At 40.3% G+C, this 18,989-nt stretch overlaps 1 protein-coding gene across 1 annotated transcript in view; it reads left to right on the top strand.

Annotated features, from left to right (window-relative positions):
- The window catches only part of GRM3 (glutamate metabotropic receptor 3), a 262,402-nt gene that overhangs the window by 229,646 nt on the left and 13,767 nt on the right, over nt 1-18,989 (top strand). The window contains exon 4 of the mRNA XM_075208691.1: nt 16,281-17,344. Coding sequence (XP_075064792.1) covers nt 16,281-17,344 — 1,064 coding nt within the window. The remainder of the gene's footprint in view (nt 1-16,280; nt 17,345-18,989) is intronic.

Raw genomic sequence — 18,989 nt, 5'->3', positions numbered from 1 at the left:
AACATTTAATTTCAGCTTTTCACTATGCATGCAGAGTTACCAGCTACCAGCTTTGCAATGCAGTTTTTACTAGTGTTCCACGCAGAGCAGTGTGTCACAGATGTAAATGCAGAGAAAGATTTTTAAATAAGATAAAGGGACGGCGAATGCACATTTTTAGGGGAATTCCTTGCTTTGTTGAAGGGTGCACAGTCATTTCCACTCATCAAAAGCACTTGAAACTTAAAAACTGGGTACGATTAGCACATTTGCGAATTTGGGAGAAGTGGCGTGAATAGAATTTCTATAACTTTATACCTCTCTAGCACTGAGCTGTATCCTTTATATTGAAGTCAGGAAGCTATAAGACAGGAGTGTGCTTCTTTTCATCATTGTTTAATATCGCTGGAAGGAAAAAATTCTGTTTTAAAGGGTTCATAAACTGCAAACTTCCTTGTTGCTAGGATACGAGAATTCAGACTCATACTGACACAGGATCTTAATAAAACCACCAACTAAGATGCCTATGAAGCTTTCTCATACGTTGAAATGGAGCTATTCTTGAAGCTATTATTGATAACAACTCCTTGTTGCCCAATTCTACTGTAAATCCTGAGATGATAAAACAAATAATGTCTCTTCTAATTAGCATAAAGAAAGAATAAGCAGGATGAAATACAATTTGTGAATAAGCTATATTTTTCCCCATGGCCACTATAAAAGTGCATAGCATTGCTGTTTGCACACTTTAGGGTTTCTATATTGTTTGTTACCTACGTTTGTCGGTAAATAAGTTTGTGAGAATTATTAGCAAGGTGTATTATTGTATTGCATTTACATTGCATCCATAATTTAAAAAAACAGCAGATGTATTACTTCAAACGTGATAGAGGTATGTGGTCTCTACAGAACTCTTTGTAAGTATTCCATACTCCTTTGACAAAATATTCTGACATGATTCCTATTTTTACAACACTTAATGTTATGTTCATCATCTGATGAAATCATACAAGCACATATTAATAATATACAGGATACTGTTCTGCATTATAAAATTGCAGTAAACTGTGATTAAGGATTTGGTTGACAGAATCCAAATTCCTGAATTTTGCTTTTTATGTGGTAGAATCCCAAATTAAATGCTGAATTCAGTGCATCCTTAATTTTTATCTTAGTCCAAGTTGTGTTGGGCAAAAAACAATGAGTGGAGCTTAGACCATTCCTTTAAACAGATCAGTGTAAATAGTGGAACATTCGGCTCATAGAAGGTCTACATTTTATTATACAAAGACTTCCATAGCACATAATACATCCTACTTCACTCCATAAGCTGTGTCTCTAGTTGTAAATTACTTGTCTCTGAAAAAATGGGGCAGAAGAGACTATAAAACATCGAAGAGGTAAATTAAACCAGAAAAAAACTTAATCAATTCCCTGTGTGCCATAAAAGTCAATCTCATTCAACTATTATTAACAGCTTACCTGCTTAAAAATAAAAATGTCTTCATACTTCCCAACATGCAAGTCACCGGCAGCGGGACAGGGGGTATGGCCATTTCTTAGGCAACGCATTGAGAATCGCTTGTGAAGTGCCCATCTGATGTGTGTATATATATATATATATATATATATATATATATATATATATATATGTGTGTAATATATATATATATATATATATATATATATATATATATATATATATATATATATATATATAGCATTCGAAGTGGGTCAGTCTCCTATTAACTTCATTGTAAAACTATCAAATTCCATTCACTTACATTTTCCATGCCACAATTTTACTTGCTGTATGCAGGACTCATATATACACATTTGGGATGTGATATTTTAACATGTTTCACAGAGAGTACGAAAACCACACAAAAGAAATTTGGATTACGTTTGAACCTTACACAAGTCTCATTACTGTGTTAAAATACCTGTCTTTTATTGCAAGCAGAAATGTAATATTCACAGATGCCTTTGCACATAGCTTCCCCTCCCAGTTTATTTCTTCCCACTTCAAACTTGACTGATAGCCAGAGGAAACTCTTCACCCAGATAAGACAAGGCATGTCACACATAGATAATGCAATGGCTTCAGCTCCTTGAGTAAAGCTATACATAAATAAAGCAATTACACTGACATTTATTCACCTCTGGGGATGCCACAGTGTTTTTGGCAGTAGCCTCACAGCCATGCGCTTCCATGAGATAAAATCATCAAGACAAAGCACACACCAGTCATTCAACTCATCACATTTTATGGCCTTTCCAGGAACAGTACAGCAACACAGTGAATCAAGCTGGAAGCCAGGGGACATCTTTGAAACCTGTAGGAAAATGTGATATGTGATGGGAAGCTGCAAACTTGCTTTCTAAACTCGGGATTTCGCCAGTGCTATAGCAGTCTTTTGAAGTGAAAATAAAGGTGTCATGTTTAAAGTTTTCACAAGTGTCAGTCTTAATTGTGGTAAATGAAATATATGTTAATTAACTTTGCAACCAACTGTAAAAATATATTGCAAAATCATTTATTGTATCAATGCACAATAATTTAATAAACATTTATTAAAAAAGAAAGCAAAGTATACCTGCTGACAGGTCCTTCCCTGTGTTTCCCGTCCATTTCCAACCCTCTGTCCCTGTCAAGCCCCTCACTCAAAATCACATACACTCTTGGAGTCGAGCAACCCCAACAACCTCCTCCACATCTATCCTCTTACCTCTTCCTCTAGCCCTCTGGAATACCATGTCAGTCTGTAAGAAATTAACCTCTATCCATGATCTCTTTATCGCTAGATCTTTCAACCTGCTTGCCATCACTGAAACCTGGCTATCCCCCGAGGACACTACCTCTCTTGCTACTCTGTTTTTTCAGGGGGCTTGTCTTTCTCCCACACACCCAGACCCGGGGACCGGCAAGGTGGTGCTGTTGGCATACTTTTCTCCCCATGTTGCCCTTCCTGGGTTTTCCCCTTGAACCTTCCCTTACTTTCTCCTGGTCTGAGGTACACTGTCACGGGCACTAGGAGTCTTTACCCAGGGATCACCAGATGATGGACTTACCAGAGCAGTATAGGTGGTAATATGGTACTCTGGTAGCAGGGTGATCACGGAACAGGAGACAGCAGATGGTAGAGAATGCTCGTGGAAAGTCCATGACTAGCAGCACTGGTAATATGTAATAGTAGTACACGAGGAACTGAATGGACAAGGGAAACGTGAGGGTAGTCAGTGGTCTGCGGATAGCAAGTTGTACCACTGCTATAGTGAGGAGGAATGTCCAGAAGTAACGAGGAGGTGATGAGAGTCAGCGGTCTGCGTTAGCAAGTTGTACCGCTGTCTAGGTGAAGGAATGGAATCCAGGTGGAGGTATCCGGGAAGTCAGTGGTCTGCGTTAGCAAGTTGTACCACTGCTATGTGGAAGGATACTGGAAACAGGTGACTCAGGAAACAGGGAACAGTGGTCTGCCACTAGCAAGTTGTACCACTGAATATATATGTGAGGAGGAGCACGGGGAGAGAAATGCAATGCAGAGTATACACGGGCACACTGAACTTGATCCCACGATGATATGCACAATATAGTAATGACTGAACAGCACTGCACAATAATACAAAGTCATGAGAACTATCCAGGCAAAAGGTAACACAGTGAAATGATGGCAATAGTCTCAGCGGATAGTAAACTCCAGAGGAGAACAACTCAGTCCAGCAAGATATGCAATACACCAACACAGTCAATGAGAAGTATGCATACCGTGGTTCAGGAGAGCAGGCTGTCAGACAGAAGTGCAGAGATACCTGGACGGCGGGAGGCCGGCAGGATACGAAGTCCCCGGAGGGTAGAAGCGGTAATCTAGTAGGTGCAGCGCACAGGTAGGTGAACCAGCAGGGATAGAAACAAATACTCAGGAAGCAGTAGTATATAGAACTGGACACCTGGAGAACACTGAGGAGTAGAGATGATCTAGACGAGATGAAAGCAGCGGGGCGTTGATCCAATGCAGACAGGCGAGTTGACACAAGCGGAGACACTGTAGAAGCACGGAGAGCGGATCAGCTGGCTGCAGACGCGAGGAGTACTGGAGGGTAGCGATGAGCAGGGAACTGCAGATACACGGAGGCAGCGGATAGGAATCAGCTGGTGCAGTCACGATGAAACACGGGAGAATTGAAGTGAGCAGGATACTGTAGATACACGAAGGCAGCGGATAGGAATCAGCTGGTGCAGTCACGATGAAACACGGGAGAATTGAAGTGAGCAGGATACTGTAGATACACGGAGGCAGCGGATAGGAATCAGCTGGTGCAGTCACGATGAAACACGGGAGAGTTGAAGTGAGCAGGATACTGTAGATACACGGACGCAGCGGATAGGAATCAGCTGGTGCAGTCACGATGAAACACAGGGAAGATGAAGTGGTCTGGAAACCACAAACGAACAACAGGAATCAGCAGGAGCTGAACACACGAGGAAACACAGGAACACCTACAGAGGCTCATGGGGAATGAGACTCCAAGATCAGGCAACGAGGTATTGACCTCAGGTGCTTTAAATAGGGAGTGTTGCCTGATCAGCCAATTAACTAAAAGGAACATGAACTGAAGGTTTGAAAGGGCTGCACATGCGCAGACCCTCAGGATGGTGGACGGCCACGGTTCCTAAACACACGGGAAGTAGCACTCACAGTCCGGTGAGTGACATACACTCTATCCACCTCTTTCACCCAGCCCACCTCCGTGTTTCCGTTATCTATGTCCTCCTGGTCCCGTCCTTCAATTCCTTGATCACTTCACCATCTGGCTCCCTCACTTTCTCTCCTCTGATCTTCCCTCCCTCATCTTGGGGGACTTTAATATCCCTCAGGGGAATCCCTCAACTCTGCTGCTTCCAAACTTCTCTCCTTCCTCAGTCTCTCTCAATGTACCTCTTCTCCCTCCAACTGCAGTGGCCACTCCCTTGTTCCGGTCTTTTCACACCTCTGTACTGTCTCTGACCTCATCAATTCCCTATTTTCTCTCTCTGACCACCATTTCCTCTCTTTTAGCATCTCTCCACCCCTGTCACCTTCCCCATTCCCTAAGAATACTCTCACCCAACATAATCTTGACAACATTGATCCTACCACATTCTCCTCTTCCCTGGTCTCACTCCACTCCCCCATCTTTGCAGACAGTACATAATCAATGGGTATAGAATAAATTTAAATACTTCACTCAGTTAAAAGCAAAAAGTATTTAGTGTGTAGGTAATAGGTGGGTGGATTAATTTTTCTCACCTGTTAATAATATATTTATTAATGAAAAAAACATTAAATAAAAAACAAAATTCTTTTTTTCATGAAAAACAGGATGTTATTAATGCCTACTGTACATAAAATGCATTTTAATATTTGCTCTTGATAGCAAAAACATGTTCAAGCATTGATACGCCATCACTAACACTCGGCAGTAATACGGCTGAAAATCCCGTACATTAGAGATGCCCACAGCTTGGATTGGACACTGCTCTGTGCGCGCTCAACCTTGGCATGCCCTTACTGTACATTTACTATGTGCATATGTCCCTTCCCCTTCCTGTTCCTCCCTTCAAATCGTAGGCTGTCAGAAATTTCATTTACGTGCCAGCATGAATTGCATTTAGCGTAAGTTTCAGTTTCCTGCATGCGCAGAGTGAAAAAACGCAAAATACACCACTGTCACAATGAAAGACAAATGGCGGCTATCTGCCGGTGTTAGAGCTACACTACAGGGATGCACAGAGTCTAACATACCCCTGGTATTACCCAGAGACTCCCACAATTCAGTATGTACTTGGCTGCAAGAAATGCGCAGGTCGCTGTTCTCCAAGAGAGTCACCAGCAAGATAGGGGTGAACAGACAGGGCAGGGTCATAACCAGTGAGACAAGAAGTACCAAATCAGAAGTCAAAACGAGTAGTCAGGTAAGCCGTGTTAATAACAGAGAAGCGATACAATGCCAAAATCAGACTCCTAGGGGAGGTCCAGTTAGCACTTCTGCCTCACAGCACTGGGGTCATGAGTTCAATTCCCGACCATGGCCTTATCTGTATGAAGTTTGTATGTTCTCCCTGTGTTTGTGTGGGTTTCCTCCGGGTGCTCCAGTTTCCTCCCACACTCCAAAAACATACTGATAAGTTGTAATTGGCTGCTATCAAAATTAATCCTAGTCTGTCTGTGTGTGTTAAGGAATTTAGATTGTAAGCCCCAATGGGGTAGGGACTGATGTGAATGAGTTTTCTGTACAACGCTGCGGAATTAGTGGCGCTATATAAATAAATGGTGATGATGATATGGTGAAAACAAGCACCAGGTTTGATACTTTTATGGATGGTGAAACTGCAAAAAACAGTACCTCTCCCATCGGATACTACCAACCCTGCACTGAAAAGCATTGCAGCTCTTTCCAAACACTCTGTGGTGTGGGGGCCAGGGTAATTAACAAAAATTGGGTCTACTGGAGTGGCATCTTTACCACCCCAGTGGTTCCAGTAAAATGGACTGGGGCACCTAAGTCCATTATACCAAAATAGTATAAATAAGTAAACATATATATGATTTTAGCATAATATTTACTGTGTAAAACACACACCAAGCCTTTGTTTACCACTTTATTAAATATAAAGTAAAATCTTCATTCTTAATCCACCATAGTCCAATAGAAAATAAATTATTTTCTTTATTCTTTGTTGTTGAACCATCTTTGTCTAACCAGAAATAAAATATTTCTTTGTTCTTTGATCTTGCTCCGTCATGGTCAAATGGGAAAAAAATGATACAGAAGGATGCACATAGTGCCCACTGCTAAATGATTAAAGTAGGGAGTCCCGAGACTCCCCTTCACCATCAGCCAATCACATCTTGAAAAAGGGCTTGTGATAGCCTGTCAGTGAATGGAACTCCCGGCTTTGATCATTTTGCAGCATCCAAGCTATTTCCATTGAATTAAGCATAACTTAAAAGCATAATTTATTCAAGGCAAATCACCATATAAATGTCCATTTGTTCAAACCTCCAAAGAAACACACAATAAACCTCACAATCACATGAATCGTCTATTTCTGCTTTGTGAAGTACAGAGTCAGAGGAATCTATTAACGAACGATTAGCAAAATCACCATGGAAATATCCAAAACTAAGTTGAGAAAACCAGTGAGAAGAGTGAGATTTTTCATTCATTTAATAGGTGCAGAAAGCCCAAAGAAATGCGTTGCCAATTGAACTGAATGGGAAACTGCTCTGTTAAATAAATAAATATATAAATAAATAAATCCATTTTGTAAAGTAAAAAGAGATTAAATACTACTGCAGTTCCAGTATGTCCTGGCAGCCAGTGCCTGCTTTGACTTGCTAGGACATGTGAAACTACAGGTGCCAGCGTGTCGTGTAAGCTAGTGCATGCTGAAAAGGTTCCAAAAGTAATACATTGATTTGCCACCAGTCCCATTAATAAACACTGCAAGGAAACATCTTTTCAGTATCAATACAGAACACTGACACCGGACAAAATAGGCTTATTATGTCAACACCAAGACTGAGACTGGCCTTCAGCATTCCCTGACTTAGGGCTCACAGGAATGAGCATGCTAAGGATTTCAGAGAAAACAGAAGTGTTTTCATATAAAATACTTTGCCACAGTCGGCAGTATGGTAGCACAGTAGTTAGCATTGCTGCCTCACAATGCAGCCATCATGAGTTATTTTCGGCCAGGGCCCCATCTATATGGAGTTTGTATGTTCTCTCCGTGTTTCTGTGGGTTTCCTCTAGCAGTCCAAAAGCATACTGGTAGGTTAATTGGCCTCTGACAAAATGGACCCTAAAGTATGTCTGTGTGTGTAAGACTGCAAGCTCCTAAGGGGCAGGGACTGACTACATACTCTCTGCGCAATGCTGCTTAATATGATTGTCTCCATATAAATAAACAATAGTAATAAATACATTAAACATCTCTTCTAAATGTGGTATTAAATATTAGGCAACCTTTTTGAAAAATCTGGTAGGTAAGGCATCTGGACCAGATGTCTTAAATGACTTATTATTTTTAAATTATTAATCACCACCTAATTTTCTTCATTAATAATTTTATTCAAATATTCTACTGCTTTAGGGCTCCATTTGGGCAGCTCATAACTTGATACATTTTAACCTTATCTCTTTTGTCATGCAAGCTAAATAATATTAACTAAATATAATTAAAGTTTCTTTTGGGTCAGATGTTGCAGTCCCACTAATGGCCTGTAGTCCATGATTATGTTTGGATCCTCTGGACCATCACAATTAGGAAATGGAGGAAACAATTTAGGAAAGGTTGAACTTGATGGATTTACTGAATTGTGCCATACTATGTAAAGAAATGTGCTCCATATGTATAAAACAAAATTAGAAGAATATATATATATATATATATATATACGTATACTTTACTGAAATGGGGAAATGTACATGTGTATGTAAACCTTACACAAATGTGGAAGCAATAAGGTGTAGGCAGGTGTGGACCTAGACTTTATATTTAGGGAATGGGGGGCGATTTAGTATAACCACGCCGCCTTCATTCTGATTGGCTGGTCCTGTTGGCCCCGCCCCTGGTACCAGTTGGCCCCACTCCTTTGATTGTATCTTGGTCATTTAAAATGTATGCTTGTGCCGCTAGGGGAGGTGATTACCACGATGACCCCCCCCGTCTCCCTAGATCAGCCACTGGGTGTAGGGTATAGGAAGGGATATCAAAAGTTAAAGGACTGGGGCAATATTTGGTGCAAGTTATCATGGCCTTATCCTACTATTAACTTCCAGCTGCTTGCTTCGGAGCACCTGTATTATGGCTGAAATTTACAAATTGACTGGGTGTATATGCAATATAAATGTCACCAAAATGGTTAACAAATTTATGTAATGCTGGGGAGTGTGATGACTAAAAAAATGCACTAAAAGGGGTGTTTGCCTTGGACTCACATGAAGTTGAGGAGGGAAACTGTTAGACTTCCTACTAATTAGGCTGGTGTGATAGGGAATCCTATACAAAGCCTAGCAGAAGCTATGAAAATCTGTGGAGTCTTCACAGAGCCATAATTTTTCCTCCCCAAAACAGACACCCTTAATCAGTACAATGTGTACCAGTGGGAAACCAAAATATATTTTCTTTGTCACACAATGCTCTCATAAGCAAAATTTATATACTATTTTGGGATACAGTTGCAAGTTCCTGCTCATGTTTGCAGAGAAGGGGTGCCTGTGTTACGAGCCGCGGCAGTGTCTATAGCCACCGCAGCTCGCTCTCCTCTGTGCCTGGCATACCGGCTGTCTCCTTGACGATCGGGATGTCACTTCCGGTTTCCGGCTGACCATTGCCATGGCAACGGCCAGACGCCAGGCTGTCATATACCGCGTCCCGGTGGGGAAATTAGCCAGGCGCTTGCATATTAGGGAATAATTTATTATCAGCCTCCTGTGGCTGATTAGGTTAGGCTGGGCTACTTGGTTTCCATCGGCCTGCCACTGACCTCCAGCTCCAGTCTGGGCTAGTGCCCCCAGTTCCATCTGCGCTACGGCCATCTTTGATGAGCTTTTACTACTCTGAGCTTAAGACCTGGGGGCATCTGAGTACCTGTGAGCACATTAAGCTCTCCGGGAAAGGCGGCTGCTAAAGGTGAAGATCTCTACCCTAACTGTTCTAAAAGCTCATAAGGTGGTCATTGGCCCTAACAGCCTTCTAATAAGTTCTTTATACTAAGTTCATATAGTGACCCTGACTTGAATCATGGGTCTCTACTTGTGCTGAAAGTCATATTAGTAAGGGATTTAGTAGCATCACACACTGTTTTGCTTTAACCAATAGCTCAATTGGTTGGCTATGGCGGTGATTCAGATAAAACATATTTACATTTTAGTATCTCATATGCACCCTGGCCTGATCAAAGCAAACCAATTTTATGGTGCACACAAATGTACCTCGCCACTTTACCCGTATTATTTTATTATCGATCATAAAATGCAGCTTTCATCTGTGTATAAAGATCAGGACACAGTGAGTTTTATACATCCAAAGAATTACAACAATGCAAAATGTAACTACTGAATACAGGAAAAGAATCTGTCAGCTAGTGTAATAAAACAATCATTTCATCAACACTGTTACAACCTGTCACCTTAATGCCTCAAAAAATTTAAGATGTGAAATGAATCTCCTTGTATTTTTTTCTTCAAGGTGCCTTTGACAGTGACATTCTTGGAAAAAATTACTAGACTTTATAGACAGAGTTGAAGAAAGAAAATATACATATAAGCTTCTTTTGTATTAAACATTTCAACTTTCAATCATGTCATTGGACATGATTTAAAGACATAAGAAGCGATAGTAAATATCAAAGTGATTAAACTGAAATATCGGATATAACAATATATACAGAGGAAATACTGGATCACTGAAAATTGTGTTGACCTTCTGGACTGTGTTTTCCAATATCTGAAAGGCAAGATCCCTCCCCTTCATTGTATGTCATACTATGTGCTATCTTTATTTGCAGGCCATTGGTGAGAGATACTTTGCAAAACATGCATCAAAGATAAGTGAGTCAAGGCATTTTGATGCTAGCAATAGTCGATCCGGGACAAAGCAAGATTTTCCAGAATGCTCATCCATTGACCTTACAGTTATGTATTCAGATAAGACAGAGCAAGTGGATTTTTTAGGGGAATTAATAACATTATTCAAATTCTTACAAATGTTAATTTTAGTGTACATTGGTTAGAGTGAAACATATATGTACATGTGTAAGAGCACTGTTGGCTATTGTTCTTTGGAAGAACCCATATGTACATAAAGTACATTTTATGACCCCATTAAATATGTCATACTCTACCTCTTTCAAATTATGCAGTAATTGTCATTTTGTATACACAAGTTATTTTTTTACTCCGTACAGTAAATTTAAATGACTTCAAGACTTGACAGCCTTTGGACAGGAATCATCTCAATGCCAAGATAAAAGTGGACATGTCGGGTCACAAAGTGTCACATCAAATTAAATTTGTTTCTGACAGTAGAATATTTGTTGATGGACATATTGCTGATAACAGATGAGGACAGATGTGTTATGCCCCTAAATGAAGTTTACATTTTTATTCTGCATGGTTACAATTGAAATATGCACTGGAATTGAATGTTTTAACAGTTCTGCAGGCAAAGAAACCCAAGGCAGTCTGTAGAAGAGACCCAATGAAGAGCACACAAATCACCAAGCAGCAACAATGACAGTAATGGAACAGCAACGTAATATTGCTGTTTCTGTAATGTTGAAAAGCCAGAGTGCATATTGCTTTAGGATGATGTACGTGGAAACTTTTATTGAGTGTTGTGCTGCACTTTTAAAGGAGATATTTACTTTGATTAATTTATAAAGAATATTGTTAAAATCTTAAATAAAAAGCATATGTTCAAAGTAGCATTTCATATTTAATAAGTACTGGTTGGCTATATTAGTTTTAGTGAAATTATAAATAGACCAAAACAAAGTTATTAGACTAGTTTGCTCCCATGACTAGCAGACGGGGATTAGAATTTGGTCAGAATGATCATAATGCATTTGCCACCAATCATGGTAAAGGTTTCCAGCAACAAAGCATACTCAGTTGCCCCAGCCTCTGTAACATAGGCAACAATGTCTAGGACACCCATTTGTTAAAAAAAACTATGGCACCACTCTAATATGAGGTTTCTCAATTCATGAAAAATTGTAACTGATTTTCTTTTGGCTATACAATAAAAATGTATGCAATCATAGCCCAAAATCTGTGTATATACCCAATTTACAAAAATCAGCACAGTTGTTAACATGTCCCAAATCAACCTTGTCAACACCCATCACTGACCCAACCATTCCCCAGATCAATAGACCATGTTCCATTTGGTCCACAGAATCAGAAGGACTGTTGTGGGTATGCCTGCTATTCGTGTAAATCTATGTACTTCAAGAAGTAAATTCTTTTCATTTTCCAAATTTCCTATGGACAAAATGTGACCAAGAAATCTATGCGTCCAGGGCCAATGCATGCATTCTGGGTGCTGTAGCCTGCCCCCCTCACCCTCCCATGTAAATAGCGTCTGAAAAAAAGACACATTCTGCATAGTATGCTTCTCAGCTAATCATCATCATTATCAGTTCATAATTTACACCAGGGGTAGAGCAGTTGCAACAGATCTGTTTCCTGACAGATGGACTTGACACTTCTTCAGTGCTTCAGGCACCCCTAAACCCTAGGCAACTGCCTAGGTTTACCTAGTTATAGCGCCGGCCCTGTGTGTGTCACTGTTTCCTGTGTGCTTAACAATTTGGAAATGAAAGTGTTAAAATAGGAAATTTCAGAAAAAATTATTATGCCGTGTTTTTTTCAAAATAGTCCTTTCCAGTAGATTTTCCATTATATTCAGCTCTCAACATATTAATTTCCAGATAGCTCAATGTGGCCGGGTCACGTGTGCCAGTGGCGGCCATCTTGAAATGGATTCTGGTGCCGGGAGGGTTAATACCCAGTGCCGGAGGGGTTAAATCACCGGCACTAGACACCGCATGAGAAGTTATTCATAAAAATGTATTGTATTAAAATAAAAATGTATTTTAATGTGTGCGCTGCAGCGCTGGCTGAGTAGCACCCAACGCTGCCGCTTGAGAGGGGTTAAACCGACTGTGTAGTGCGCATATGTGTATTTTTAAATAGAAATGTATATGTGTAAGCGCTGCAGCACTGATAAAGAACCGGCGGTCAGCACTGAATGGGTTAACGCCCGACGTCCAGGAATTATGTATATTTTAAATATATATGCGTATAAAGTGTATGTATATGTGTAAAATAAAAAAAGAGCACTTACCCTGTTCAGTGGCTGCCAGAGGGACTTAACAACCAGCCTCCTGGAATCAAATAGGTCCCTCCCGGACCTATTTGATTCCAGGAGGCTGGTTGTTAAGCTAGCTGGTTGTTAAGCTATCTATCTGAGCTCCAACTAGGGACTTAGCTTCCTTAGCACCTCCCATGCAGCGCCTCCGGGGGGTCCCAGGAATACAAGTCCCTAGTTGGAGCTCAGAGAGCTTCAACTAGCGACAGAGCAGGTTCCCTGGAAGTAACTTTGGTCTGGAGATTTAAAAGATAAATCTCTCGCCCCAGACAGACAGGCACCAGAAGAGGAGAGTGGACTGAGCCCCCCTGTTCCTGGCAGCTCGTGAACAGGGGGGAAGTATACTCCCCCCTGCCACTAGCAGTAATGTTAAAGGTGTTAAACCTGTCTGGCTTGATTCATGCTCAGGCTGCATGAATCAGCCCAGATTGGTTACAGGGACAGAAGACGGACTACCTCCTGCTAAGACTAGTCTCCAAATGTGTATAAAAAAGGCTCTGTTTTGTATTAAAAGTTGTTCTCCTGATTCCATCTGACCTGAGCACTGATACCTTCAATCAGTGTGACTGCAAATAAACATCACTTGCTTCAAAGACCTGCTTAAGAACATCTTCCATGCTGAAAATCCTGTGACCTACAGATTAGACCCAAAATCGAATCCATTCCTGGCTGTTTCCGAGTTTTGGACTCAGCATCCAGTTGCCAGTGTGATAGGCCAGGGGAGATCCATCTACAGCAACCATGATCCATAGAAAGATGTCAGGAGTACCAGCCCAGGTACATCCCTAACAGGGTGCACTTGCAGTGTCAGTTACCCATAAGAAACACGGTACGGGATGCAGGTAAGTAGTGCAGTGGAGGCAGCATTGTAAACCCCTCCTACTGCGGTGAGAGGCACGTTTGGAATAACTTAAGGGAACGGTGGCATAGTAAGCCCAGCCGGTTCCCAGCAACGGTAGACAGGGTTGCATAGGCGGTCCATCCTGTCACACTCAATTATGAGGGAGATTTGATGAGTGTGCTAAACCATCATAGCACAGCAGTCATGGAGTAGCTGCTTAGCTGCTCATCACATGATCTGTCAAATCGTAGAGATAATTATATGAAAAAAAAGCTATTGACCTTTATGCCAAGCCTAATTTTCTATTCAGCATTCCATTCCGACAGTATATACCATATTGTGTTATGCATCAATATTGTTGCTGCCAATACACTTCCGAAGCCTTTCTGTGGTATTTGGCACCAAGACGTTAGAAGCAGATCCTTTATGTCCTGTAAGCTGCAAGGAGGGGCCTCCATGGCTCAAACCATTCCTGAACAATTTTTGCAGAGTGACAGGGCACATTATCCATCAGGGAATACCATTGCCATGAAGTGGTATACTTGGTCTGCAAGTACACCACTTCATGGCAAGTCCTTCCTTGGACCACGTTTGGGAGGTACTGCACTGCATTCCACTGCATACCGAGAACATCCCAAAAGACATCCCGTTTTGGAGATGCTCTGACCCCATCATCTAGCCGTCATAATTTGCCCTTACCAAAGACGCTCAGATCCTTACGCTTGCCCAGTTTTCCTGCTTTCAATACATCATCAACTTCAAGAAGTGACTGTTCACTTGCTGCCTAATATATCCCACCCCTTGACAGTTGCTATTGTAATGAGATAATCAATGTTATTCACTTCACTTGTCAGTGGCTGATCGATGTACAGTATGTCTATTTCTTCTTTTAACGTTCATATAGGTGGAACAAGCTTGTTATTTGTATAATAAAGATGACTACTTCTTTACATAAAATATATTATTGGATAAAAATTAAAGATAACTGTTGTATTAAATTAAAATAACCATACAATTATTTGACATGGTTATTCGCTTTGTGTATTCTTTTTACCAACTTGCACAAACATTGAAATGAAATATGTCACAACTGTAGTTACCAATTTGGCAAATTACAAAATGCTTATTTTATATTTTAACATATGTAATTTTGAGCCTATGAACATATTTCTATGAACTATTAAAGAATTTAAAATATGATTGTTTTACTACTTCCTGTGTATGCCCTCTACCTATCAATAAGCCATCACAGAATGTCACATTTGAAATATAAAACTAATTCAGCATTGGTCAACTGGAAAACTCATAACTTGAGGCTTAAAGAAAAGCTGACCTTCATAATATACTTGGCCTGAAATAATTGATAAGTTGGGACTTAACTAAATCTGAACACAATGGGGCTGATGCAGAGTAAATTACTCTTAAAAAATATAGCACAGAAAAATAGCATGTTTCTGCTCATATTTAGAGATGTGCACATCTTAAGATGCTTCTGCCTTCATATCAGCAGCATATTATACTGGTTTATAATAAGTCATCATCATCATCAGTGAGCATTTGTACCTGCCCTACAGCAGGTGCAAAAGAAATGCCTCCTAAAAATGAGTATATGCATGTTTAATTAGGTCTGCAGCACTCGCAATTGTGCAAAGACATCTTTACTATACTTGGCCTGCGTTGGCACATCCCTTTCCTCCCCATTCCACCTCGCAAGGCACAAGTGGGCATAAGTGGCAGAATTGCGTAAAGCCTGCATAGGTGCATATGTGTGTGTCCACTTTCTGGGCATATACAAAGTGATTTGTCCCACTCTGCAATGTTGTCTGTCATACCCTTTAGAGAAAGTACATTGTTAACATTGCTTAGTGATACTATCCTGCAGGACTCTATAGTCATTTAGACATCAGTGTACGTAATTGGCTTCCTAGCCTTCTAGGTAACATAAATGCTCTATATGGACAGCATATTGGTGGATTCAGGCACAGGGACATTTGCAGTGACGAGGCAAGCATAAATGGCATGCTGAACTTTTTGTGATATCTCAGCCCTACTTAACACATAGCTGTGCAAGTGGCAGTAGTTGTTTGTAGGCTGCTTAAAAGAGTTCAAATCAAAAGTCAAATTGAAGTTGGCCAAGTACGTGCAGAATTGGTTTGCCATTTGCTCATTTTTTACCAAATAGCCTTAATATACAATAAACTTTGTTTTAAAGTGGAAATGTCTTTGTCAAGCCGTTTTGGCAAGACGTTGTTGGTTAGAGGAAAGAGTTCTGTTGCATTCAATACAGATTCATTTTAATACACAGCAGTATTTCAATAACTACTGTACTGATTTAAGAAAGATTGTACTGTATTATGTTAAGTAGAGGGACTCCAAGCTCTTACTAGACTGTGTTGTGTCTCTTGTATTTATGTAAATATGATACATATTTCTGACACAAAAGGTGTTTCTGATATTTAGAATTTTAAATGCCCATGCTTGCTTAGATACACTAAATAATATATATATGTATTAATGCACTTTCTTTTCTTCTGACAGCTCCATTTATCGCACCAAGTGCAGACAGCGTTGTGAAGTTTGATGCATATGGAGATGGCCTTGGTTTGTACAACGTCTTCAATTTTCAGTATAACAATGGCAAATATTCCTACTTAAAGATAGGTCAGTGGGCTGAGACCTTGTCCCTAGATGTAGACTTGATACAATGGTCTAAAAGTTTGGTGCCAACTTCACAGTGTAGCGATCCTTGCGCTCCAAATGAAATGAAGAATATGCAGCCAGGAGATGTTTGCTGTTGGATCTGCATCCCGTGTGAAACATATGAGTACCTTGCAGATGAGTTCACTTGTGTTGATTGTGGAGCAGGACGGTGGCCAACACCAGACCTAACAGGTTGTTTTGACCTACCAGAAGACTACATTAAGTGGGAAGACGCATGGGCCATAGGACCAGTGACAATTGCATGTCTTGGCTTTGTCTGCACATGCCTGGTTGGAGGAGTATTTATCATGCATAACAGCACTCCTTTGGTCAAAGCTTCGGGACGTGAGCTCTGCTACATTCTCTTGATTGGAGTTTTTATGTGTTACTGTATGACCTTTTTCTTCATAGCCAAACCTTCCCCAGTCATATGCACTCTACGCCGGCTAGGGCTTGGAACTTCTTTTGTAGTTTGTTACTCAGCTCTTCTAACAAAGACAAATCGAATTGCCAGGATCTTCAGTGGTGTGAATGAAGGTGCTCAAAGACCTAAATTCATTAGCCCAAAATCTCAAGTCATCATATGTCTAAGCCTCATCTCTGTTCAGATTGTCATCGTGTCTGTATGGCTGATGTTGGAATATCCTGGTACCAGGAGGTATACACTTCCTGAGAAAAGGGAAACTGTCATATTAAAATGTAATGTCAAGGATTCCAGTATGTTGATTTCTTTAACATATGATGTGGTTCTAGTGATATTATGTACTGTATATGCCTTCAAAACAAGGAAGTGCCCAGAAAATTTCAACGAAGCCAAGTTTATTGGATTTACAATGTACACCACTTGTATTATCTGGCTTGCTTTCCTTCCAATATTTTATGTGACATCAAGTGACTACAGGGTAAGTTCAGCATCATATTAAAGTTGTTTTGTAACTGTTTTGAACCTTTGTAAAAAATAAAAAATATATGGGCTATATTAGCACCAAGTACAACATTATATTTGCCATAAGTAATTTGCTATATTCAGTGGAGTAGAGTAAGTAAACAAAAATTCTGTTAGTAAAATAAAAATTAGCATGACATTATACTGAGACTAAACTACACGTAACACCACATCAATGATTTGAGTAGAGTGTACTTGTCATCATCATCATTTATTTATATAGCGCCAGCAGATTCCGTAGCGCTTTACAATGTACTCAAATTGATTATTGATTATCTTCTATCTTGTTCTCAATTTCTTTTTAAGGGGCAAATTCAATTTCCTAAATATCCACGTGTGGTGCCTAAGGAAAGGCCACGAGACACCTCGCACGGATATTTTTTGACAGAAGTAACGCTGATTTTTATTCGCGCCCCGTAGCAGTGCGAGCAAAACTCAGCGTTACTTTTTACTGCAGGTAATGGTAAAAAAGCACATCTGCAATGTTCTTAGGAATGTTAGGATTTGGCCCTAAGTATCATTTTTATATTCTATGAACAATATACAATATTTTTGAATTAATAAGTAGAGAATATTTAAAAAATTTGGCAATTGTGTCCAACAGTTGTTTATCATTTCAAGTGTGTTTCTTAATTCATAAGATAATTTGCAATGTTTTCATTTAGAATTTTAAATACTTATAAATGTACCTGTTCCATTAATGATTTGTGGTGTGTGGCTGCTTGCAGACTGTGGAAATTCATGTGGGTATTAGAATGCCTGAATGTCTACCTTTCTGAAACGCTAGGCTGCCCTGTTCTCTCTTTCCCTCACCCTCCAAACCCCTTCATTGCCTTGCACAGCAGTGGACAGAATCTCCCCCAACTTTCCCACCGATCAGCACAAAGCTGACACACCTGGGGCAGAGCCCTCATCATCATCATCATCACCATTTATTTTATTTATATAGCGCCACTGATTTCTCAGTGCTCTATAGAGAACTCATTCACATCAGTCCCTGCCCCATTGGAGCTTACAGTCTAAATTCCCTAACATACACAGATAGACAGAGAGAGAGACTAGGCTCAATTTTGATAACAGCCAATTAACCTACTAGTATGTTTTTAGATTGTGGGAGGAAACCGGAGCACCCGGAGGAAACCCACGCAAACACAGGGAGAACATACAAACTTCACACAGATAAAGCCATGGTCAGGAATTGAACTCATGACCCCAGCGCTGTGAGGCAGAATTGCTAACCACTTAGCCACCGTGCTGCCCCAAACAGCCCTCAACTGTGCCGCCTAAATCAGGACGGTTGAGAGGTATGCAATTGGCTCAAATGACCATGGGCTAGATTTACTAAGCTGCGGGTTTGAAAATGTGGGAATGTTGCCTATAGCAACCAATCAGATTCTAGCTTTCATTTATTTAGTACTTTCTACAAAATGACAGCTAGAATCTGATTGGTTATTATGGGCAACATCCCCACTTTTTAAAACCCGCAGATTAGTAAATCTAGCCCCATATCTATGGACAATATTGACACACACATGCAGGGATATAAAATGTATCACTCCAAGGAGAGCATAAAACAGCGCAAACATATGTTAAATATATGT

The sequence above is a fragment of the Mixophyes fleayi genome, chromosome 4, assembly GCF_038048845.1.
Source record: "Mixophyes fleayi isolate aMixFle1 chromosome 4, aMixFle1.hap1, whole genome shotgun sequence".
Taxonomy (NCBI): domain Eukaryota; kingdom Metazoa; phylum Chordata; class Amphibia; order Anura; family Limnodynastidae; genus Mixophyes; species Mixophyes fleayi.
Note: the sequence above shows the minus strand (reverse complement) of the source record. Positions and strands in the feature narration are given on the sequence as shown.